General features: G+C 55.5%; 1 protein-coding gene across 1 annotated transcript; it reads left to right on the top strand.

Annotated features, from left to right (window-relative positions):
* Positions 1 to 588: 588 nt before the first annotated feature.
* Positions 589 to 19,573, top strand: FRMPD1 (FERM and PDZ domain containing 1). The gene is made up of 15 exons (XM_071581556.1): positions 589 to 689; positions 1,408 to 1,565; positions 2,724 to 2,826; positions 2,901 to 2,946; positions 5,291 to 5,398; positions 8,941 to 9,036; positions 10,814 to 10,939; positions 12,063 to 12,182; positions 12,442 to 12,578; positions 13,666 to 13,792; positions 14,134 to 14,229; positions 14,586 to 14,768; positions 15,156 to 15,303; positions 15,725 to 16,393; positions 17,364 to 19,573. Exons 1-15 carry the CDS (start codon positions 589 to 591, stop codon positions 19,571 to 19,573), a joined length of 4,428 nt encoding a protein of 1,475 aa, XP_071437657.1.
* Positions 19,574 to 20,255: the final 682 nt, after the last annotated feature.

Here is a 20,255-nt window from a genome sequence, read left to right as displayed (position 1 = left end):
ATGGCTTTCAAGGGATGCAGACATGTTTTGTTTCATTTTGTGTTTGGTTCACTTGAAGCCCGTGGTTCTCCCCAGGGTTTAGCTCAGAGTAACAACAATGGGATGTGTCTCAGAGGCTTCCTGTGCCTTGGAGGGCCATGTTGGAGTGTGCAATTACCACTGAAGTTTGCAATTACAAATATCAAACCAATTACCTGATTTGACAGAAGACTCAAGGTCTGATGGGTTCAGCTTGGGGGCTGGAAGCTGACTTAGCCTTTGCATCTCCCAAAGAAGATCCTGGATCCATGAAATCCTTGGAAAAGGAATACAGAGGTTGCTGGGTCACTGTCTGCCACAGGAGGGTGACTCACTATGAGCTCCCACACAGAGAACCCAAAGCACCAGGCAGGGGAGGGTGGGTGGGCAGGGGGGTCACAGCGAGTGTCCCAAGACGTGTCATCCCCTGATAAAGCTGTTGGTCTTCCAAGGTTGTGTATCACAAAAGAGTTTGTGAATTGGTGTTGGCAACTCTGAACTGGTGCCCAGAAGATTCCCTCAGTCTTTTCGTCATTCTGTTTTCCTGTGATTTCTGTCACTTTCAGGTAAATGGAGGATTTAGAGACTAACCTAATCCAGACACGAAAAGCATGTAGAATAGAGCAAATGGTGGCAAAATGGCTTCACCGCTCTCGGGACAGCGCACCCAGGTGAGTGTGTAGTTTGTGAGAGGAGTGTCTGGTCCCCTTTGATCAGGGACAGCACAGGTCTGTTCCCAATGAACACGGGCTGGTACAGGCTGCAGATCTTACTCAGCCTTTCCATTATTTGTGGGAAATATGCCTACAGTAGTCTCTAGAGAAAGGAAAATGACAGAGTTTTTAAGCAACCATTGGTTTCCAGGGACAGATGCTCCTGCTTTCCTTCACTGTGGTTTTGTGAGGGTGAATCACAGCACCACTCCATGCAAAACTTCCTCTTCTTGGAGGTGGGGTCCTGCTTGTCTTTGTCTCTTACCAAGGGCCCGTGTTTTTGGTCACGACTGGCTTGCATTTCCCAGGGATGGATCCCCATCCATGGCTGCTTTCCTTCCCTTTCCCATTACTCTGATGCCAGCAGAAGCTCATGGATTTTCACTCACTGCCCTGCTGGGTGAGGTGCTGCTGTTGCCTGTGAATAGATTCCCCTGTGTGACCCATGGGCTGGGATGACTGAAAAGCTGTGGTTACAGCCACTCAGATGTCCTCGGGTTTTTCTGGGTCCTGGGGAGATGCTGTTGCTGCAGAGGGCAGAGCTGGGGGCACAGGGAGTGGATCCTCGCCGTGCAGCATCACGGCCCGTGGAGAGCAGGGATGAGTGTGGGTCCAGGTGCCTTCAGCAGGATGTCCCTGGATGTATCACATTCCATTGCAGCTCCTGGCCCCGCAGGGGCAGTGTGTCTGCCATGGACAGCGCTGGGGACAGCAGTGTCCCCTCCTCCAGTCGCGTCAAACTCACTGTCACCGTGTACAAGGACCTGGTGCTGCAGCACTTCGGCTTTGAGATCTGCCCAAACCTACCCCTGACCATCGCTTCTGTCACTGCAGGTGAGCACTGGGGCCTCCTCCCTGCAGTGTGGGCTCGGGACAAACTCCTGCCAGGTGTGTGTGCTCCCTGAGGTTCCTGTGTGACCCTTGGGCACCGAAGGCAGGACTGGGGTGCCCGTGGCACACACTGAGCTCAGACATGTCCCAGTTCTGGCGTCCCCAAGGGTCCTTCTCCTGCCTGTGCTCGCTGCTGAAGAAGAATTCAATGTAATCTCAGAGAATTTAATGTTACTCCGCTGTGGCCACAGTGACCTGTTGCTGAGCAGACTCTGGACTTGCAGCTCTGTGACAGGGACAGTTTCCCTGCTGGTGCAGGCACTGCTGAAGTCGTGCAGATCTGCTCCCCCAGCTGCAGAAGGCAGGGATCTAACTCTGCTTTTAGGGGGTTGGGGGGGTTGACTCAAAAACTGTGAATCTATTTTTTATTTACCTTTTATTTTTTTAATGGGCACACAAAAACACTGAGGTTTTACCTGTTGGTGTGAGTGTGGCAGCCAGAGAGACACTGTGCCCACTGCCTGGGGTGTGGCTGGGGCTCTTCTGCTGGCCACCAGTGTGGGCTGGGGGATGTCCCCTCTGTTACCTCCTGCTTCTCTTCCCATGTGAAACATGGCAAAATTGTCTCAGAGTCTTGGGGTGTAGTGGGGAAGGAGTTGGGGTTTTTTGTGTGTGTTGTGCTGTTCTTTTTTCCTAATCAGTAGGAACAAACATTTTACTAAAACTGAGGCACAGAGAAACCTTCCCTCCCTGTTGGGAGCCAAGGCCTGTGTTTGGGTGGGTTGTGTGAGGGCTGTGACAAGGGGACAGACAGCGACAGGAGTGGTTTTCTGTGGGGTAGGGGGAAGCCTGGGTGGGGGGCACAGACACAGGCAGAGGCACACAGGCTGGCAGCAGCACCTGGTGTCCTTCAGCCCCTTTTATTTTGCCACACAGAGGCAGTTGCTGAGGGAAGCAGGTGCTGGGAGGGAAGGGGAGCTCACAATGGGCTTCCATGGGCATCCCTAGTGTGGATGTGGCAGGTGGGGACGTGCTCAGCGGTGGACCTGGCAGTGCTGAGTTAACAGTTGGACTCAATGATCTTAGAGGACATTTCCAGCCTCAGTGACCCTGTGATTCCTGGTGGGAGGGCTCCTGACTAACACTGAGGGTTGCCCACAGGCAGCACGGCCGAGGGGAAGCTGCAGCCGGGTGACCAGCTCCTCCTGATCAACTCCAGGCCAGTGGATGAGGTGTCCGTGGAACGAGCAGCCAGCATCATCAGGTGTGGTCCCACCCCTGCCCAGATGGGCCAGAGGGGCTGTGGGGCCACACTGGCTGACCAGGTGTCTGTTCCAGGGACGCTGGCGATGAGCTGCTCCTGACTGTCCTGCGCTGCACGTCGGTGAGTGGCCTTTCCTCGGCACCCTGGCACCCCTTGGCACAGCCCTGGGTGTGGGGCAGCTGGGATGGCACCCCACTGAGGGGCTCCTGACTCTCCTTTAGGGGATGCAGGCAGGTCCTGTTGGGTTGGGAAGCTGTGCCCAGCCCACTTAGGGGTTCCTGACTCTCCTTTAGGGGATGCAGACAGGTCCTGTTGGGATGGGAAGCTGTGGCCACCCTTCTGAGGAGTGCCTGACCCCACTCTGGGGGATGCAGGCAGGTCCTGTTGGGATGGGAATCTGTGCCCAGCCTACTAGGGGCTCCTGACCCCACTCTGGGGGATGCAGATAGGTCCTGTTGGGATGGGAAGCTGTGCCCAGCCCACTTAGGAGTGCCTGGAGCAGTCCTGTGTGCTGGGGCTCTCTGGGCCATGGGGACCCCTGGATGTGATGGCAGGTGCTGTGGCAGTGGGCTCAGCATCCCCCCTTGGTGCTCTGTGGAAACTCATGAACTTTTCCTTCTGAGTGCTGGAAAAACTCATCCCGTCTTCTCCAGGCTCTGCCTAGTTAAAGGATGGGGTCTGGGTGCAGACTGTGCTTTGGGAGCACAAGCAAAGTTGTGCTGTGAAGTTTTGGTCCTGATTGCCTATCTCTGCAGCACAGAATTCCTGAAGGAGGCACTTGGTGCCGGCAGGATGTGTTGTTATCCACGTGGATTTCAATGTGTGTAAAGGCTGAGTTGCAAAGTAAAGGCAGAATCTGATTTGTGTGCTGCTTGTGAGGTGTGACAGTGGCCCAAGTAGTGGGATTCCACACAGATCACCCCCCTCTCCCTCTGCTCCTCTGAAAGCATTTCTGGAGTGCTTGTCATTTGTTTGGAAGTAATTTTTGGTTTGATTTATTCTTAAAACAAGAGTGATGTTTCTGTCAGAAGTTACAGGAGCTCTCAGGTTTGAGGTTTCTTGGCTTTTAAGGAAAGGTACATGAAAGAGAAAATCTCAAATATATTTGTCCTGCACAAAACTTCCCAGGTACAGGCATTCAACAGATACCCACAGCCAAAGTCACCAGAAAAACTTTAGGCAAAACCACTTAACAGTGGCTTCCCCCTCCATTAATCTCATCTCCCTTGCCCAGCACATTGGCTGTCGGTCTGGCCAGCCCTGAGCTGACTGTGGAGATCAAGGGAAAAATTAGAGCTGGTTTTGCAAGACCTGAAAACCTCCCCAAAGCAGAGAAATGCAATGCCTTTTCAGAGAGAAAAGGGTCTGGGAAACCCTTCACGGGACTTGGAGTTCCCCTCACAGGCCCTCAGGGCTTTGTTGAGAAGGAAGTGGGGCACAAGCCCATTTCTGTGTATTCGTTCTCAGGTCACTGTGAGGACATCTCCAAACGCGGCCATGGCTGGTGCAGGATTTGGGGGTGACTCTTGCCCTGCTCTGAAGGCAGCTCAGAGCTGAGAGGTGACACCTCCCACCCCCAGGTACCCCCTCTGTGGGTCTGGGCTGTGACCCCTCGGGGCAGTGCAGGACATTGTGCTCTGCACACCCTGGTGGACTCTGTGAGGTCTGGACATGCACAGGGGCCCCTCCTGACTCCCTTCCTCCGTCCATGCCATGTGTCCTCAGAGCTGTGGCACTCTGGGAGGCACCAGCACCCCTGGCAGTGTGGGACTGGCTCTGCCTGGAAGCCACTCAGGAGAATGCTGAGGGATTCTGCCTCTGCTCTCAGGGAACATCGAGCTGTACAGAGGCAGGACATTTGCACACAGGGACTCAGTGGTTCCTCAACTCACGCAGTGTCTTGTGAGCTTGGTAGGAAGGACCCTGTCACAGTGAGGGCAAGGCTGTGTGACAACAGTGCAACAAAGCTGGCTTTGTGTCTTTGGGCAGGTTTCTGAGTGGTTTGCAGTGTGACAGTGCACTCTGGGAAGCCCAGTGGAGCTGGGACACACTGGGAGGGGACTGCTCCTCACTGCCAGGCTCTCTACAGGTGTTGGCTCAGGTGTGGCCCCACTGCAAACCAGCTCGTGTCGGATCCACAGTCATTCTGGGAGGCTGTGGCTGCACTGCAGGAGAGGGGATACCCTGAGCACAGCAGCTGGTTCCTGTGCAGTGACACTGGGAGTGTGTGTGGCACGTGTCCCCTTGCTGGGCAGCCAGGGTTGGGCTCAGCACCTGCCCAGGCAGGTCCAAAGGGGCTGGGGCAGGGCTGGAAGCTGAGAGGGTCCCCAGAATGTGTCTCCGTGTGGACAGGAGGCAGCGCTGGGAGGGTCCCAGAGCGCTGGGGGACCCTGTGCCCTGCCCACGCCAGGGGCTCTACTCCTGCCGGGGCTGCTGCCCTGACCCACTGCCTCTGTCGCTCCAGGGAGGGCCCAAGTCATCATTTCTCACAGAGGAGAAGAGAGCGAGGCTGAAGACAAACCCTGTGAAGGTGCGGTTTGCAGAGGAGGTGCTGCTGAACGGGAACGCGCAGGTGAGGGGTCAAGAGGGACAGGGGGCACAGCAGGGACAGGGGGGCTCTGCCACGGGTTGTGTAGCTGGGACTCACTCTGCTGCTCTGCCCTGCACGGGGTCCTGCTCACAGCCACTGCCTGAGTGATCAGAGGGAAGCACTGGCACCTCTGGAGGGTTTTGTCTGTGACGTGTTCACGTGGACTCATATAAAATACCTTCATGCACTACTTCTGTCCTGTTCCACCATCATCTCACAGCTGCAGGAGGCGGTTGTCATGTCTGGAGGTGCTAATCCATCTGTGGTGAACCCACACTGAAGTTTGGGCACGACAAAACTTGCCCCTAAAGCTGACAGTGTGTACCAGGTGTATGTGCTGCTGGACTTGCTGGGGTGTCCCCTGCTGGGGTGACCCCTCCCAAGGACAGGTCACACCATTGTCAGAGGGTCTACTGCTGGTGACTTTGCTCTGCTGTTAAGTGTGACGTGTCCTTGAGCTGACAGGGTGGTTGTCTTACTCCTGAAGAGGTTTCCATAGGGCACCCACAGCTCCTTTTGTGCCTGACCCTCTGTAAGGTGAGCCAGGGCACAGCTGCCTGGAGGGTGCTGCAAACCCATCAGGGCGTTCCTAGTGCTGGTAGGAGACCAGCTGTGTTGGTGTGGGTCTGCCTGTAGCAGAAGAGAGAGTGCTTGTATCTTCCCCAAAGTGTGAACCGTTCCTGAATGTTTCCTTATTCTTCTGTGTAACTTACTGAGCTCAGTGGGGTGGACTGGGCTCAGCTGCGAGTCATCAACTCTCTTGAGTTTTGGTTTTTTTGCCTCCAGAATGAAAAAAATCAGTGGTCAAAATTCCCCACTCACAACCCTGCTTTTTGGTGCTGTTCAGTCATCCAGGCCTGACCTAACTTTGCTTCCTTGCAGTGATGACAAACCACCTGCTGTGCTCTATTCCTCCTCCCTTCCCTTCCTACCACGCTGCTGCCAGGTGGGCTGGCCCTGCTGCCAGGCTTGTCCCTGCCAGTGCAAGGGCTGTGTTCTCATCCCTCAGGGGTTGATGACATGTCACTCTGGGGTCGTGCCAAACACAGAGTCCAGGTGCCAGACCCTGCTGTGGCTGGGAGGTGTGACAGAGGCCACTGAGGTCAGCAGGCAGGAATGGGGAAGGGGAGGACGTGCCATGGGAGTGGTCCTAGGCAGAGATGACTGAGCGGTGCTGGGCAGGACTGGCTGGGGCATACAGGCAGACCTGAAACAGCCAGCAGTTCCTGCTCTTCTTATAGCTGGGAGTTCCCACCAGTGTCTCCTGGAGCTTATGTGGAGCTGTGTCAGCCAGAGCCTGGGCACTGGTGTCCCAGATCCCTGCCAGTCACTTTCTGATCAAAAGGTGGGTCTCAAGGGGCCTGGAGAAAGGTCTTCAGAGATCTAAAAAAGGTGGTTCTGGAGGGGATGCTGCACTTCATGCCCCCCACTCCAAGCCTCTGTCAGTATCTGCTAAGCTAATCATTCCTCTGCAGATGCAGAACAGGGACTCAATCAATGCACAGTTTGTTGTTTATTTAATGAGAACGTAAAGGCAGCAGAAATTAACTCGGGTGCTGGGGTTTCACTGGCTTTCCTTTTCACCAGCTGGATATGTACCCTGTTTTGAGTTGTAAAGTATTAGCACAGAGGAAGAGTAAATACATTTGTTGCATATTTATGACTTCTTTCTGGAAAAGCACTATCTGCTGCAGCCCTGAGTGCTTTTGGGCTCCTCTGCCTTTCCCTGATGCACTAAGGCAGCCAAAATGGGTATTATGGCCCTGAAAAACTGCACAGCCTCCTGTTTCAGTAATTCTGCTACTCTTGTCGTCCTAATGGAGCATGGCTAAGTGATCCTTGTGGCGACGGGAAGGATCCCAGCACTGCCTTCTGAAGCTGAAACCTGAAACTCTGGGTGGGGAACATAAATTGTTGATGAGCCTCAGTGCCGTCCTGCCTCCGCTTTCCATGGGCTGGTGATGCAGTTCCATATCACTGAGCGAAAAGCAAGGGCCAGGTCCCTCAGGACCCTCGGCTCAGCACCAGGCAGTGTGTTATTGGCAGCCGTAACTCAGGGTGAATCAGCCTTGCTCTGCACAGAAGAGCGTGGGCACAACTGCTGAGGCTTTCAGGGTTAATTCATCGTAGCCTCTGACAGACTGAACCAAAGGAGAGAAACCCTGCCTGGGTGTCCTGGCTGCATAATTGGGTCTGACCCAGAGAGTGCTGATCATTTGTATATGAATCTCTGTGTAGATGTTATGTTTTGCTGTGTGCTGGCTGTGCAAGGCCCCTCTCAGGTGATAACTGTGGCTGTGGGAGCACCCAGAGGAAAATTGCAGCTGGAGTAAAATGGCATTAGTATCCTGGAACTGATGGAGGACCCAAAGCCTGTCAAGGATATGATGTGTTTGTACAGTTTAGCACGGAGGAGTTAGACCTTGGGGTCAGGAATACCAGCAGTGTCCTCTCTTTTTGCTCAGTGGTGACTGTAGGCAGCTCAAACCCCACAAAATGGGGAGTGGAGAACAGGGAAGAGATTCACAAGTGGTTTATGTTTGCCCTGGCAGCACATCCAGAGTGTGTGAGCTCTGTATCGGCAGGGACAGAGGCTGTGATATTTGTAACATGTAGCACAGCAAATGAAAGAGGAGATTGTCTTAGAAACACCACTCTTCACCTTGACATTGTTACAAGTAGATGAAGCTTTGAGACTGGAGGAACATGCTGGCCCAAGGATGTGAGAAGGACGTGCTGAATAGGAAGTCCAAGGGCAGAGGAGTAAAACTGCTCAGCATTGAACAACCAGAGGAACAATGCTGGAAATGGGAAGAAAGGGGCAGATGACCTTTACTAAAGTGGTGAGGTGGAGGGCTGGAAGGTGGAGCTCCAGGCAGCCCCAGGCGGAGAAGGGCCAAGTCCCCAGGTCCTTCCTGGGGCACCCAGCTGAGCTGCTCTTGTTCTGGTGTCCTCACATTTTCCATGCATTTGGAACCTACCTCAGAATATTTTGGTGATATCACCTGCTGTTTAGGAAGTCCCAGGGCACAGATGTCAGGGGGACACTCAGTGACAGTGCCACTATGTGTTTGTCTGAGTCCCACAGCATTCCCATGGTCATGGGGGAGTGGGGGGCGTGGGCAGTGCCTGGGGTGAGCTGTGGCTGCTGCCAGTGGGATGGAGTCAGTGTGGGGGTCTGTGCCGCCTGTGCTGGGGGATTGGAAGCTGCCTTTTCTGTCAGGCACTGCTGCTTTTCAGTACTGAGCATGGAAGATGCCTGTCCATTGTCAGTGTCTGTTGGATCCTCCTGTTCTGTGCAGGAACCACAGGGCACACCTGGCCATGCTGTGGCACGGGCTGGCGTGTTACAGTAAAGGCTCTCTTTCCCTTTTTCTGTGCCAGAAGGGTAATCAGGGGAGTAAAGGCTGGTGCCATGGAAGAGTGTTGCCAAGGCAGAGAAGGATTGGCCTGGATGCCAGGATTTGTTGTGCCAGGCAGAGCAGGTGGTGTCCGAGGGTGCAGCTGCTGCTCTTGTTCTGCAGGGGAGCTCCCTCCTGTGCATGCCCAACATCCTCAAGGTGTACCTGGAGAATGGACAGACAAAAGCATTCAGGTTCGACAGGAGCACCACTGTGAAGGTAACAATGCTTGGCTGGCTGCTCCCACCACCCCAACCCAATCCATCAGCAAAGGAGGATGCAGGAGACTTGCAGTGTCCTGGTTGCACTGACCAGCTGGAGGGAAGGCAATTCCCTGGTGCTGGGTATGCTGGATTTTCCATAGTCCAGCCGTGTTCCTGCCCTGCTGACCATAGTTCCTTGTGGAGACATGGACACTGATCAAACCCTTCAGGTGGTAGAGTGGCACCTGAGGGAATGACCCTCCTGGAAGAAGAGGGATCTTCCGTCGGCTCACTTCTGCTCGGGGACATCACGGACACGTTGCCATCATTCCCCTCAGAACGTGGTGCTGCTCCCAGAGCCATCGATCCAGCCCTTTCCATAACTGCTGTGCTTACACACAGGCTCACACACTTCCAGTTCTTCTAGCCTGATCTTCAGCACTGCTCAGTGTTTGTGTTGGACTTGTCCAGGTCTGCCCATGCCCAGTGGTGGAGGATACCCAAAGTCCCACAGCAGTGCAAGTGCTGTGGGACAGACACACGATGGGCGGATGTTCTGGGGCCAACAGGCAGACAGAACAGTAAGGGAAAAGACAAAGAGCTTTTACATACCATGCAGAAAAGCTTTCCTCAAAAAGGAGGAAATGGACGTCTAGTTCATCCAAGCTTCACAAAACCATCATGGCCTCTCAGGTATTTAAGTGTCTACTTACAGGGCAGAGAAAAAGAAAATGGTGAAATAAAGCAAGGAGGTGGTAAGGAAAGGGGAGGTGAGTTGTGAAGTGAGATCTGAATGCCCATCCACAAGGGTTTAATTTTTAAATCATGGATTAGCTCTTCATCTTTGACTTGAGCTTCTCAGCTCAGATCTGAAACTTTTTCCAGTTTTTCAGTGCATCCCACCAGAAACACCCAAATGGGTAAAAAGCTTCCCAGGTTAGGTGTTTCCAAATGTTCCTCTGCTGCTTGAAAGATCCTGTTTTAAAACTGAGGTGAGACAAACATTTATGTTGCCTCAAGAGACTTGAGTGAGTCCAAGGGCTTCTGTTCCAAGTTGTGCTCAATCAAGCCTTATGTGATTTTTATCGTTTGCCAAAAATAAACATCATTATTTCCATAACACTTAGTATACTGACAGAATTCTCTATTACAACAGAAACCCCAGTTTCTGTCAGATTTGGCAAGATTATTACAATTATGCTGTCAAATTCTTGTTTATTGGAGGGAAGAAGTATTTTTCACCAGTTCCTTGTAGTTTTTCCACAAATTGTAGAATCCCAGAATGGTTTGTGTTGGGAGGAACCTTAAAGACCATCCAGTTTCAGCCCACTACCATGGGCAGGGACACCTTCCACTAAACCAGGTTGCTCCAAGCCCTGTCCAGCCTGGCCCTGTGCACCTCCAGGGTTGCAGCATCCATGTCCAAAGCATTGTAGAGTTCTAGAAAGCTTGAATAGTAAACAGCAAACATTTGGATCAAGGGCAACAAAAATGCTCAACAACATCCAACTGAAAACTGTAGAACTTTGAGTGCAAGGCAGCTCAGGGCAGGCAGCTCCAGAAAACAGATGTGATGCCTGTGGCACCTTGGAGTTTGCATGTTGCTGGACTCTTCCCATGCCAAGGCGCAGCCTCCCTGCACTGTCCCCCTGACCTGCTGGGATGTCTGTGCTCTGTTTGTCCGTGCTTCCCTGCTCCTCTGCAGTCCTGTCACCCACAGTGACAGCCTCATGATGTGCGTGTGGTGCCCAGCAGTGCCCCTGAGCTGTGTGTGCCCCTGTGCCCCTGCCCAGGACATCGTGCTGACGCTGCAGGAGAAGCTCTCCATCCGCAGCATCGCCCATTTCGCCCTTATGCTGGAGGAGCAGTACAGCCTGGCCAAGATCCACCTGCTGCACGAGGAGGAGCTCATTGCACAGGTGAGCAGAGCTCCCCACATGCCCCATGGCCCTGCAGAGGGGCTCTGCCACCCAGAAGCAGAGGCCAGAGAGTGAGAGCCCAAAGCTGTGGGTGTCACCAGAGGCGTGAACCCATCCCCAGCCCTACCATCCCCTTCTGCCATGGCCTTCACCCATTCCCCTGGAGAATCAGTGCTTTGAGGAGTGTCCTGCCCTGGCTGGAGAGCCCACAGAGCAGTATCCATGGCCTGGTGTTGCTTGGACTGTGCAGAACAGTCATAGATCACATCCTTTGTGCCACCTGTCACATTGGCCCATCTACACAGGAGTGTTTGAGCCTCAGAACAGCCTGAAAACAGCTCTGCCCCACCTCACTATTTACAGTTCCCCAAATAGTCAGAGAATTCACCCAGCAAGGGGCCACATTGATTAAATTCTAACTCAGTAGTTTGTGTCCTGTCAACAGGAGGTGAGTTCCTGTAATTCTGCTGCCCTGGCAGTAATACTGGGCTAATCCAACTTGTGAGGAAGTGCCTGCTCAGGTGTCTCAGTTGTGCTGGTGGGTGTGTTGGTTGATGACCCACTGTGCTGCCGAGGGGTTCATGGAATCATATACAGAATATCCTGAGTTGGAAAGCGCCCACAAGGAGTGCTGAGTTCAAGTCCCTCCATGCTGACACTGTCAGACCACTGAGCACACATGCCTGAGGATTTCCGCTGTGCAGGATTTGCCCAGAATAAAATATGCTGATTTATTACTTGGAGTCTTAGCATTACAGTGATGATTCAAGGTCTGTTTAGGGCTGCTGTGCCTTGTGACTGAGCTCCAAAGCAGAGCAGTGTGCCCCTTCCTCTGCTGCTATCACATGGCCCCAAAGCCTCTGTCCTGGTCACACTGCAAGCGTATGGGATCAGTGGGTATTTAATGAAGTGTTGCTCTCAAAGAGCTTCCAAGCTACTGCAGGGAGAAGCAAAAACCAGATGAAGAATCAGAGATAAAATTACAAGCAGTAGCAAAGTCTCCCTGTGTTTGCTAAGGAGACTCCACTATCCCCTTGCCAGCGGCTTTAAGGAATTCTTCTGGATTTGCTCACTGTGCAATGAGGGAGGGAGGGGTGTGGTGTGATCCCTGTCTCTGTTCCAGGTGGTCCAGAAAAGAGAATCTCATGACTACCGGTGCCTCTTCAGAGTATGCTTTGTCCCCAAGGACCCCTTGGACCTCCTGCAGGAAGATCCAGTGGCCTTTGAATACCTGTACCTGCAGGTGACACCAGGGTCTTCCATGCTTCAGAACCTCTTCCCACCCCATTCTCGTTTCTGCTTTAAACCACAGTGTGCCTGACTCGCTCAGCTGTACAAATGTGAAATGCAGAGCACTTAAAATCAGAGCATTTCAATTTAAGTTGCCTTAAATTCCTGAATCAGCTTGTATGGTTGGTGACACCCTTAATTGGATGCATGGTGTCACATCAGTGGTCTCGTCCTGAGTCCGTCCTGAGCTGACTCTGCTCTGTTTGCCCCAGAGCTGCAGCGATGTGCTCCAGGAGAGGTTTGCTGTGGAGATGAAGTGCAGTTTGGCATTACGTCTGGCTGCCCTGCACATACAGGAGAGGATCTATGCCTGTGCTCAGCCACAGAAGGTGTCCTTGAAGTACATCGAGTAAGTTTGCAGAGTTCTGTGTTCTGTTGTGACTAAGCCTGGAAAAAGGAGCCACCTAAAAGTGGCATCAGCTTGGTGTCTGCCTGGCATTTGGCTCTGAATAGGAAACTGTCTGTGCCCCAAAGGGACTGCAGCCTCTTGGTTGTGCTGGTTGTTTAGGGCAGTGTGGCCTCACTAGTCTCCCTTTCCTTAATCTGCTGAACTACCTGAATAGCACAGGCAGTGAACACCTGAGGGAGGTTCTGATCTGTCACTGGGGCAGGGACTTGAAATTGCAGATCTCTCACACAGTGATGGTCACACAAACTGCTCCTGCCAGTGTTGATTGCAGTAGCGGGAGAGAGGGGGGATAATCACCAGCTTTGAACAGCCTGCACATCTCTTCATCCACCAGAACCAGGACAGAACTACCACATTTGGGCAAAAGTGATAGATCCTGTGACATAAAGGAATCTGGGGGACATGACAAAAAGTGCTTTCACAAGCTGCAGGTGTGCTGTGCTGCAGCTATTGGGCTGCACCTGCCCTAGCGAACCCTCAGCTTTAGGAACTGGCGACGAGCCAGTTATTAATCAGAGACATTGGTGTGGCGTCTGACTGTGCTGCCAGATGTGCCCAGCTGTGTGCAGGGAGCAGGGGGCAGGGGTGAGAGGCAGCTGCAGTGCTTTCATCTCCCACGTATTTAATGCTTGGGCTGAATAAACCCCTCAGCACAGCTGGCCCATGTGTTTGGATCCAGGAAGCTGAAATGTCACAACCTTGTCACACAAATAAGGCAGATGCAAGGACAATATTCATCCTCTGGGTGGTAAGGGGAGATTGACACCATCTTGCTGACAAAGCTTGTGAATAACCTCCTGTAAAACCATGTGAAAATGGGTACTCTGCATGAAAATGCATGTTCAGCCCCTCTCCTGACCCGGGGGAGGTGCAGGTGGCAGAGAATTTGAGCAGTGAGGCCTCCAGGTGTGTTACAGCCCCACAAGGCTGTGTGGTGCCTTTGCCCTCCTCTGCTCTGTCCTGTCCTGTGATGCTGGGGGACGGCTTGGTCGCTGTCCCCTGTGCTTCCTTCCCCTCTTCCTGGCAGGAGGGACTGGGGAATTGAAAACTTCATCTCGCCCACGCTGCTTCGGAACATGAGAGGGAAGGACATCAAGAAAGCCATCAGCTACCACATGAAGCGGAACCAGGTGCTGCTGGACCCTCGGCAGAAGGTAGAGTGTGACCCCCGGGTCATGGTGCTGCCAGGGTGGCAGCAGTGTCTCTGGGGGCCAAAGGGGGAGCCTCCCTCCTGCACAGGTTTCCTCCTCCTTGTCGGGAAGGCTTTTCTCCTGCCTTTCCCTCCCCTATGCCCACTCTCCCCCATTTCCCTGTGTTGTGTGTCCCACTGCAGTTTGCTCTGGGCTGGCCAGTGGGCCATGTGGGGTGGTCCTGAACACCCCTGGGCCTGTCCAGCCTGAGCTGGATGTGTTGGTCAGATCCCCAGTCCTGCATGGATGTGTTCGAGCCTGCAGTGCCTGTTTCTAACTGGTGTTTCCTCTCTTGCTCAACAAAGCACACACTCACAGCAACCCAGGTGCGCCTGAGCTACCTGCAGATCCTGGGAGAGCTGAAGACGTACAGTGGGAAGATCTTCAATGCCACCCTGATGGTATGAGCTGTTAATTTCTATCATTGGCTTTGGTGTGCTGTCCTACAGGTCACGCTGCTTCTCCTTGTCCTGAGATACCATGGCAAATGTTGGTAAGGGGCTCTGCTGGGGTAGCTCAGCACAGTCCCACTGAAGTGGGTAACAGACCAGCCTACATGATAGTAAAATTTCTAAGTGAAAGCTGTGACTCTTGCTCTTCAGATGAGCCCTGTCTATATTTGTGTGTTGTAAAGTACTCAAGAAATCAGGGAAGACTTCAAAAACTCTTGAAAAAATACTGGAAACACTTAAACCTCACGGTAAAAAAAAAGCTCTTCTCTCTTCACAAGACGTTTCTTTAACCTGTGCCCCTGCAGCTGCAGGACAGAGAGTCGTACGTGGCGCTGCTGGTGGGTGCCAAGCACGGGGTGAGCCAGATCATCAACAGCAAGCTCAACATTGTCACGAGCCTGGCCGAGTTCCCCAGCATCAGCAGGGTGGAGCTCAGCGAGGAGTCTGAGAGAGTGAGCACCGTCAAGATCTACCTGCAGGACCTGAAGGTCAGTGGCACTGCCAGGGCAGGACAGAGAGTACGGGGAGAGAGTCTCTCACACCATCAGCTCTTCTCAAAATCTGACATTGGGCTGAGTGTGTGACCACAACAAAGGGCTTAGGACAGACTTGGGAGGGAAAGCTCATGGAAAGGGAAAAAAAGCTTACTGGAGAAAAGCAATTCTTCTTGCTCTCCTCCATCAAATGCACAAAAGCCAAGAGAAACAAATTTATCTTCCCTGTGCCTCCTGAAAAAACAGACTGAAGAGGGTTTGGGAGAGAGTTGGTGCCTTGTCACTATGCAGCAGGTTCCTGCAGACTGTGGTACAAACTGTATTTGTCTATTCTAACATTTTCTCTTTTCTCCTCTCCCCACCCCCAAAACAAATAAACAGGTGTTGACTCTGCTGCTGGAATCAAACACTGCAAAGGATCTCGTCTGCCTCATCGTCGGCTACTACAGACTCTTTGTGGATGCAAACGCCTCCATATTTACCTGGGGAGATAAAAACCAGCAGCTGCACCGTGTGTCAGCTGAAGAAGGTTTAAAGAACGCAGCCTTTTTTTCCCACAAGAAGGGGAGGGAGCGGGTGGGTCCTCCAGCACCAGAGGTGTTATTCCCTCCTGGGAGCAGCGTCGTGAGGGTGCAGTACCCCAGAGCTGTTCGGTGGCATCTGCGTTTGGTTAAGCCTGGAATTGATGAGGGCTTTTCCAGCCTTCGTGATACCGTGATTCTGTGATACGGGGGCCGCAAACCGAGGCTTGGGGCAAGGGGTCAGCTGGGGTCTGTTCTGCAGCTCCCCGGGGTCCTGCTCTGGGAAACCCCCCCGCCCCCGGTCCGGCTGCGCCTCCCCTTGGCTGCTGAGCTGGGGAGGGCTGAGCCCCCTGGGCTCGGGGTCCCCGGGGCGGTGTCTGGCTGAGTCCGCACGCACGGGCCGGGCTGACAGGTGTGTTTAAATCCCAGGGTACGAATCTCGGCCCTGCAGCGACTCGGAAGACTCCTGGGAGCTGGAGTCCTCGGAGCGTCGCAGGGACGCCCCGTCGGGCAGCGCGGAGGGGCAGGGGACGGCACAGTCAGGGGACGGCACAGCCCCGCGGAACGGAGGGGACACTGCCACGGACAGCGCGTCCGAGGCGTCCGACTCGGCCAACTCCGAGAGCCGGGGGGTGAAGACAAGCGGCTCCAGCGACTCCATGGACGCGCTGGAGGAAGATGAGTTGGAAGCGTGTTCTTCCTCCAGGCCGGAGCTGTTCCAGTTCTACACCCCGACCATGCAGGAGATGAGCAGCCTCGACGGGAGCTTCGTGCCGGTGTGTGCCACGGGCAGCCCCGGCGGGGCCGGACCCCGCGACTACCTCTGCTTCCGGCAGGTGCCGCCGGGCGAGGGAGCGAAGCCCGCGGGCAGCCCCTCCGAGCAGGGCGCGGGAGGCACCGCGCTGGAGGCCAGGCTGTCCGAGATGGACACTATGGGCTACTACAGCCTGTGCTACGGCACGGCCCCCGCGGGCGGGCAGGGCAGCGCCGGGGCCGCGGACCTCGTCCTGGAGCCGCCCCCGGGATTCGGAGACTCCAGCTCCGACGAGGAGTTCTACGACGCCGCCGACAGGCTCAGCCCTCCGAACATGCTGGCAGGTAAACCCACACCTGCGTGCTGCAGGTCCCCTTCCTCCCGCCTGAGCTGGGGTGCTGCCTGCTGTGCCATCGGGCTTCCTGGGGGATCACCTTCCAGCCGTTTGTAGCTTGCCCAGGATTTTTGAAGGACCACAAGTCACTCCTCAGGCGGGGGGGGGGGGGGGGGGGGGGCGGGATTTGCTATCCCATCCAAGCACTGAATTTCAGGAAAAGTCAGTTTTCAGATGAGTACAGCATTCTGGAATCTCAGCTCTCTTCCTCTGAACTGAGGAGAGCTCAAACCTGTAAAACATTGGTCCTCAGGATCAATAGTCATGTTCCCATCAGGGATGTGTTAGGTAGCTGGATCAAGGATTCCTGAGGCTGAGCAGCTCCTGGGTCATTGTATTTCCTCACAAAGGAGAGGATTCTTGTTTTTGGAGGAATCATCTCTGTCAGTATAACTGAACCTCTTCAGAATTTGTTTTGTGCCATTAAGCAATTTTGACTTTTGCGTTAGTGCATGGTCACTGTACCATGTTCAGACAAAAAATGTCATCTCTGGAAGTTTTTATCATCCAAATATCCAGATAGGGATTTCTGACCATGTTTCTATTCGGTGATAAGCCCACAGCTGTGGGCAGTGCTCCTGTGGCTGCTGCTGCTGTCACCAGATTTAACTGGGGAGTTAGAGCTGCACCTGTTGTCAGGTGCAGTGACTCCATCGCTCCTGAGAGGGCGCTCTCCAGAGCCCTCACAACTAACCCTGGCCTTGGCTCCTTGTGCCCACAGACCCAGGCTTTGTGTTTCTCTTTACATCTCTGACACCAAGGAGGTGCTTGATCACGAGGGCTCTGGTGTTGCTGCCAGACATTTGTGTCTGTGATTCCAAGTCCTGTGCTGAGAGGTTTTTAGGCCTGCTGCAGAAACATGTGGATATTCTGCTGCCTGGGGCTATTTACTGATTTCCATGTCTTTTTATTGCCATCAGGCCACAATATGACATCCCAGGAGGGTATAGGGAACTCCTCCTGCATCCCCAGGAGATCGAGGTGCTACAGCTTGGGGGAGGACCTGTCGATGGGGCAGACAGCGAGGGAGAAGCACAGCGGGGAGAAAGAGCTGTCATATGCCAAGAGCCTGAGGAAGAGAAGATCTTTCCTGAAAACTGATTACACCTCTCAGGTCAGTTTCCCCTCAGCTCTCCCGGGCTCTCCACAGAGCTGCTGCTCCTGGCTGCCCACTCACCCTTCCTTGGAGGATGTGGGGAAGGACATGGACACGAGGCTTCCTCTGGCCAGCTGGACCCAGAGGGACAAAGCTGTCACAAAGCCCTGCCGTGATCCAATGGAGATGGAGCCTGACACCATGGAGACAAAGTCAGTGATGGAATGGGTGGCTTCATCCATTTCAGCTGTTCGCAGTCCTGGTGACCCTTGTGGGGAGGACGATGGCAGCATCCTGTGGGTACAGCCCCCCGTGCTGTCCCTGGAGGAAGCCGAGCCCCCTCCTGAAGGACAGAGTGGAGCTGCCCAGGAAAGCTCCCCCCTGGAAACAGATCCCAGGGGGCTGAGCCAGGGGAGCTGCATGCCCACTGGGGGCTGCCTGGCCCCAGGGGCGCTGCAGGCGGGGGTAGAGGGAGCAGCCACCCAGCACAGGGATGGAGCTGTGCCCCAGTGCTGTGGCCAGGAGGGGACCTGCCTCGCTGATGAACCTGCACTGCCACCAGCAGCTCCTGGACCCAGCGTGGCCCTTGCTCAGGAGGGGTCCGAGGGCCAGGGGCTGCTCCCGGCTCCCTGTCAGGAGAGCAGAGCTGGTGGTGACTGCCGTGCCGAGGGCAGTGGTGGTGGCCCCGTGTCCCGGGCGAGGAGCCCACAGGTGGTGAATGGGGATGCCCTGCGCAAAGTGCACGAGGGCCACGTGGGGTTTCCAGAGGCAGCTCAGCTCCTGGCAGACTACAGTGCCTCGGGGGTCCTCAGCCGCCTCTCCTGGCTCTCCTTCGGGGTGAGCACAGACCTGGCGTCCCTCAGCCTGGCACAGGACAGGGTGGATGTCCCAACGGTGCTCTCGGGCTCTCAGAGAACCAGTGGGTGCACAGGGGCTGATGCTGTCGGGAGGGAGATGCCGGTGTCCCCGGCGGGAGCAGGCTTTGGGCAGGAGCTGGTGAGCAGCCGTGGGCTGGGTGAGGGGAAGCCCGGAGGAGACACAGGGAACGTGGCTCAGCAGCAGCCACAGCCTGCACAGGTGTCTCTTCCCAGAGAACAGGCGGCGGAGGTGGGCAGGGACTCCTGCCTGGCTCCATCTCCAGGGCTGTCCAGCTGTTCTGGACCAGTTTCCCTGAGGAAAGGGTCTGGAGACAACGGGGCTGTGAGACACTCCTTCCTCTGCTTTAGCCACGAGGAGGGCGAGCAGAGCCCTGCCCGCCCCGTCCCGGCGCAGCCCCGGGGCTGTTCCCCGGCACGGAGCGCTCTGTCCCCGCGGGGCAGTGACAGCTGCAGCTGCCGCCTGCCCTACCTCGGCTGCTTCCACCAGCCCGACCGAGGGGAGCGCGACCCCAGCCCCGCCCCGTCCCTGGGGCCCCTCACCACACCCCCACCCAGCAGCCTGCCCGGGACCCCCGTGGGCGGGTTCCCGGTGTCCCTGCCTGGGGGCGCGGCAGGATGGGACCCCCATGTGCGGGCACTGGGGCAGCTGAAGGACCAGGCGTGGATGAGCCCTGCCGACTTCTCCCGCTTCCTCGCGTACACTGCGGAGCTGCAGGAGGTTGTGGGGAAGCTCTCTGGGAGCCAGGCGACCCACCTGCAGGACCAGTGCTCAGAGCAGGGCGCGGACAGCAAGGGCGCCCTGGGCTGGGCGTCGCGGGCGCTGCTGTGCAGCTGCCAGGCGCTGCTGAGCACGGAGCAGCCGCTCTCCGACGTGCAGCGCGCGCTCAGGTCCACCTTCGACCGCCTGGTGCACCTGGCAGTCACCTGCTTCCAGGTGACACACTGCTGGCGCTGCAGGCAGAGGCAGCGGGAGCTGGCAGCCGCGCTGGCTGATGTGGTGGGCTCCTACCAGGGGCTGGTGCAGGCTGTGCACCAGCAGCTCCACGGGCAGGGCTGCCCCGAGTTGGGGGCCAAGCTCCTCGCCCGGCAGCACATGGCACTCTCAGCTGCCGTCTTCTGCCTCCTGCAGCAGTTCAGGGCACCCCCGTGGCTGTGACAGCCTCGGGGGTGACACTCCAGGGCACTGGAGGGGACAGAGCCCTGCCCTGTGCCCTCTGTCCACCTCAGGCTCTCCCCCGCGGTGACACTGAGCCCCAGCACAGCCACGGGGGGACACATCCTGCCCAAGAGGTGCTGTGCCCAGGTGTGCTCATGGAGCACTTCAGGGTGTGTGTCTTACCTGAGGCTTGTCCCTCTCCTCCCAGAGGGTGTGCAGGTGTCCTGTCTCCGATGCCTCCTGTCACCTGCGGGAAGGACAGGACCCTTCTGGCCTGCCTTCCACCAGCCCCTGGCTCCCCTGGCAGGCTCTGGAGCAGAGGGACATCAAACCCACCCTGGCCTAATGTGAAGTACCCCAGGTGGCTTTGCCCACCTTCCATGGCCAAGTGAATGCAGCAAATCCACTTTCTGTGCGGGCAGGAAGGGTCATCCCAGGCCAGGGAGGCAGCCCTGTCTCTCCTGCTGCTCCACGGTGGTTCTTGTGTCAGCAGCTCCTCTATTCCTGTTTGCTGATGTGTGAGACAGTCCCTGACTGACCTCCCACCCAGTGCTACTCACAGCTCTGGGTCTGCTAGAAGGAACCAGCAAGCCCCAACACCAAAATGCCACTGTCACAGCTGTGCAGTGACCCTTCCATGGGCAAGGACCACGTCTTGTCCTCTCTCCCACCAGGTGTGGCT

This window comes from Pithys albifrons, chromosome Z (assembly GCF_047495875.1).
Source record: "Pithys albifrons albifrons isolate INPA30051 chromosome Z, PitAlb_v1, whole genome shotgun sequence".
NCBI lineage: Eukaryota > Metazoa > Chordata > Aves > Passeriformes > Thamnophilidae > Pithys > Pithys albifrons.
This window is presented reverse-complemented; position numbering and strand designations above follow the sequence as displayed.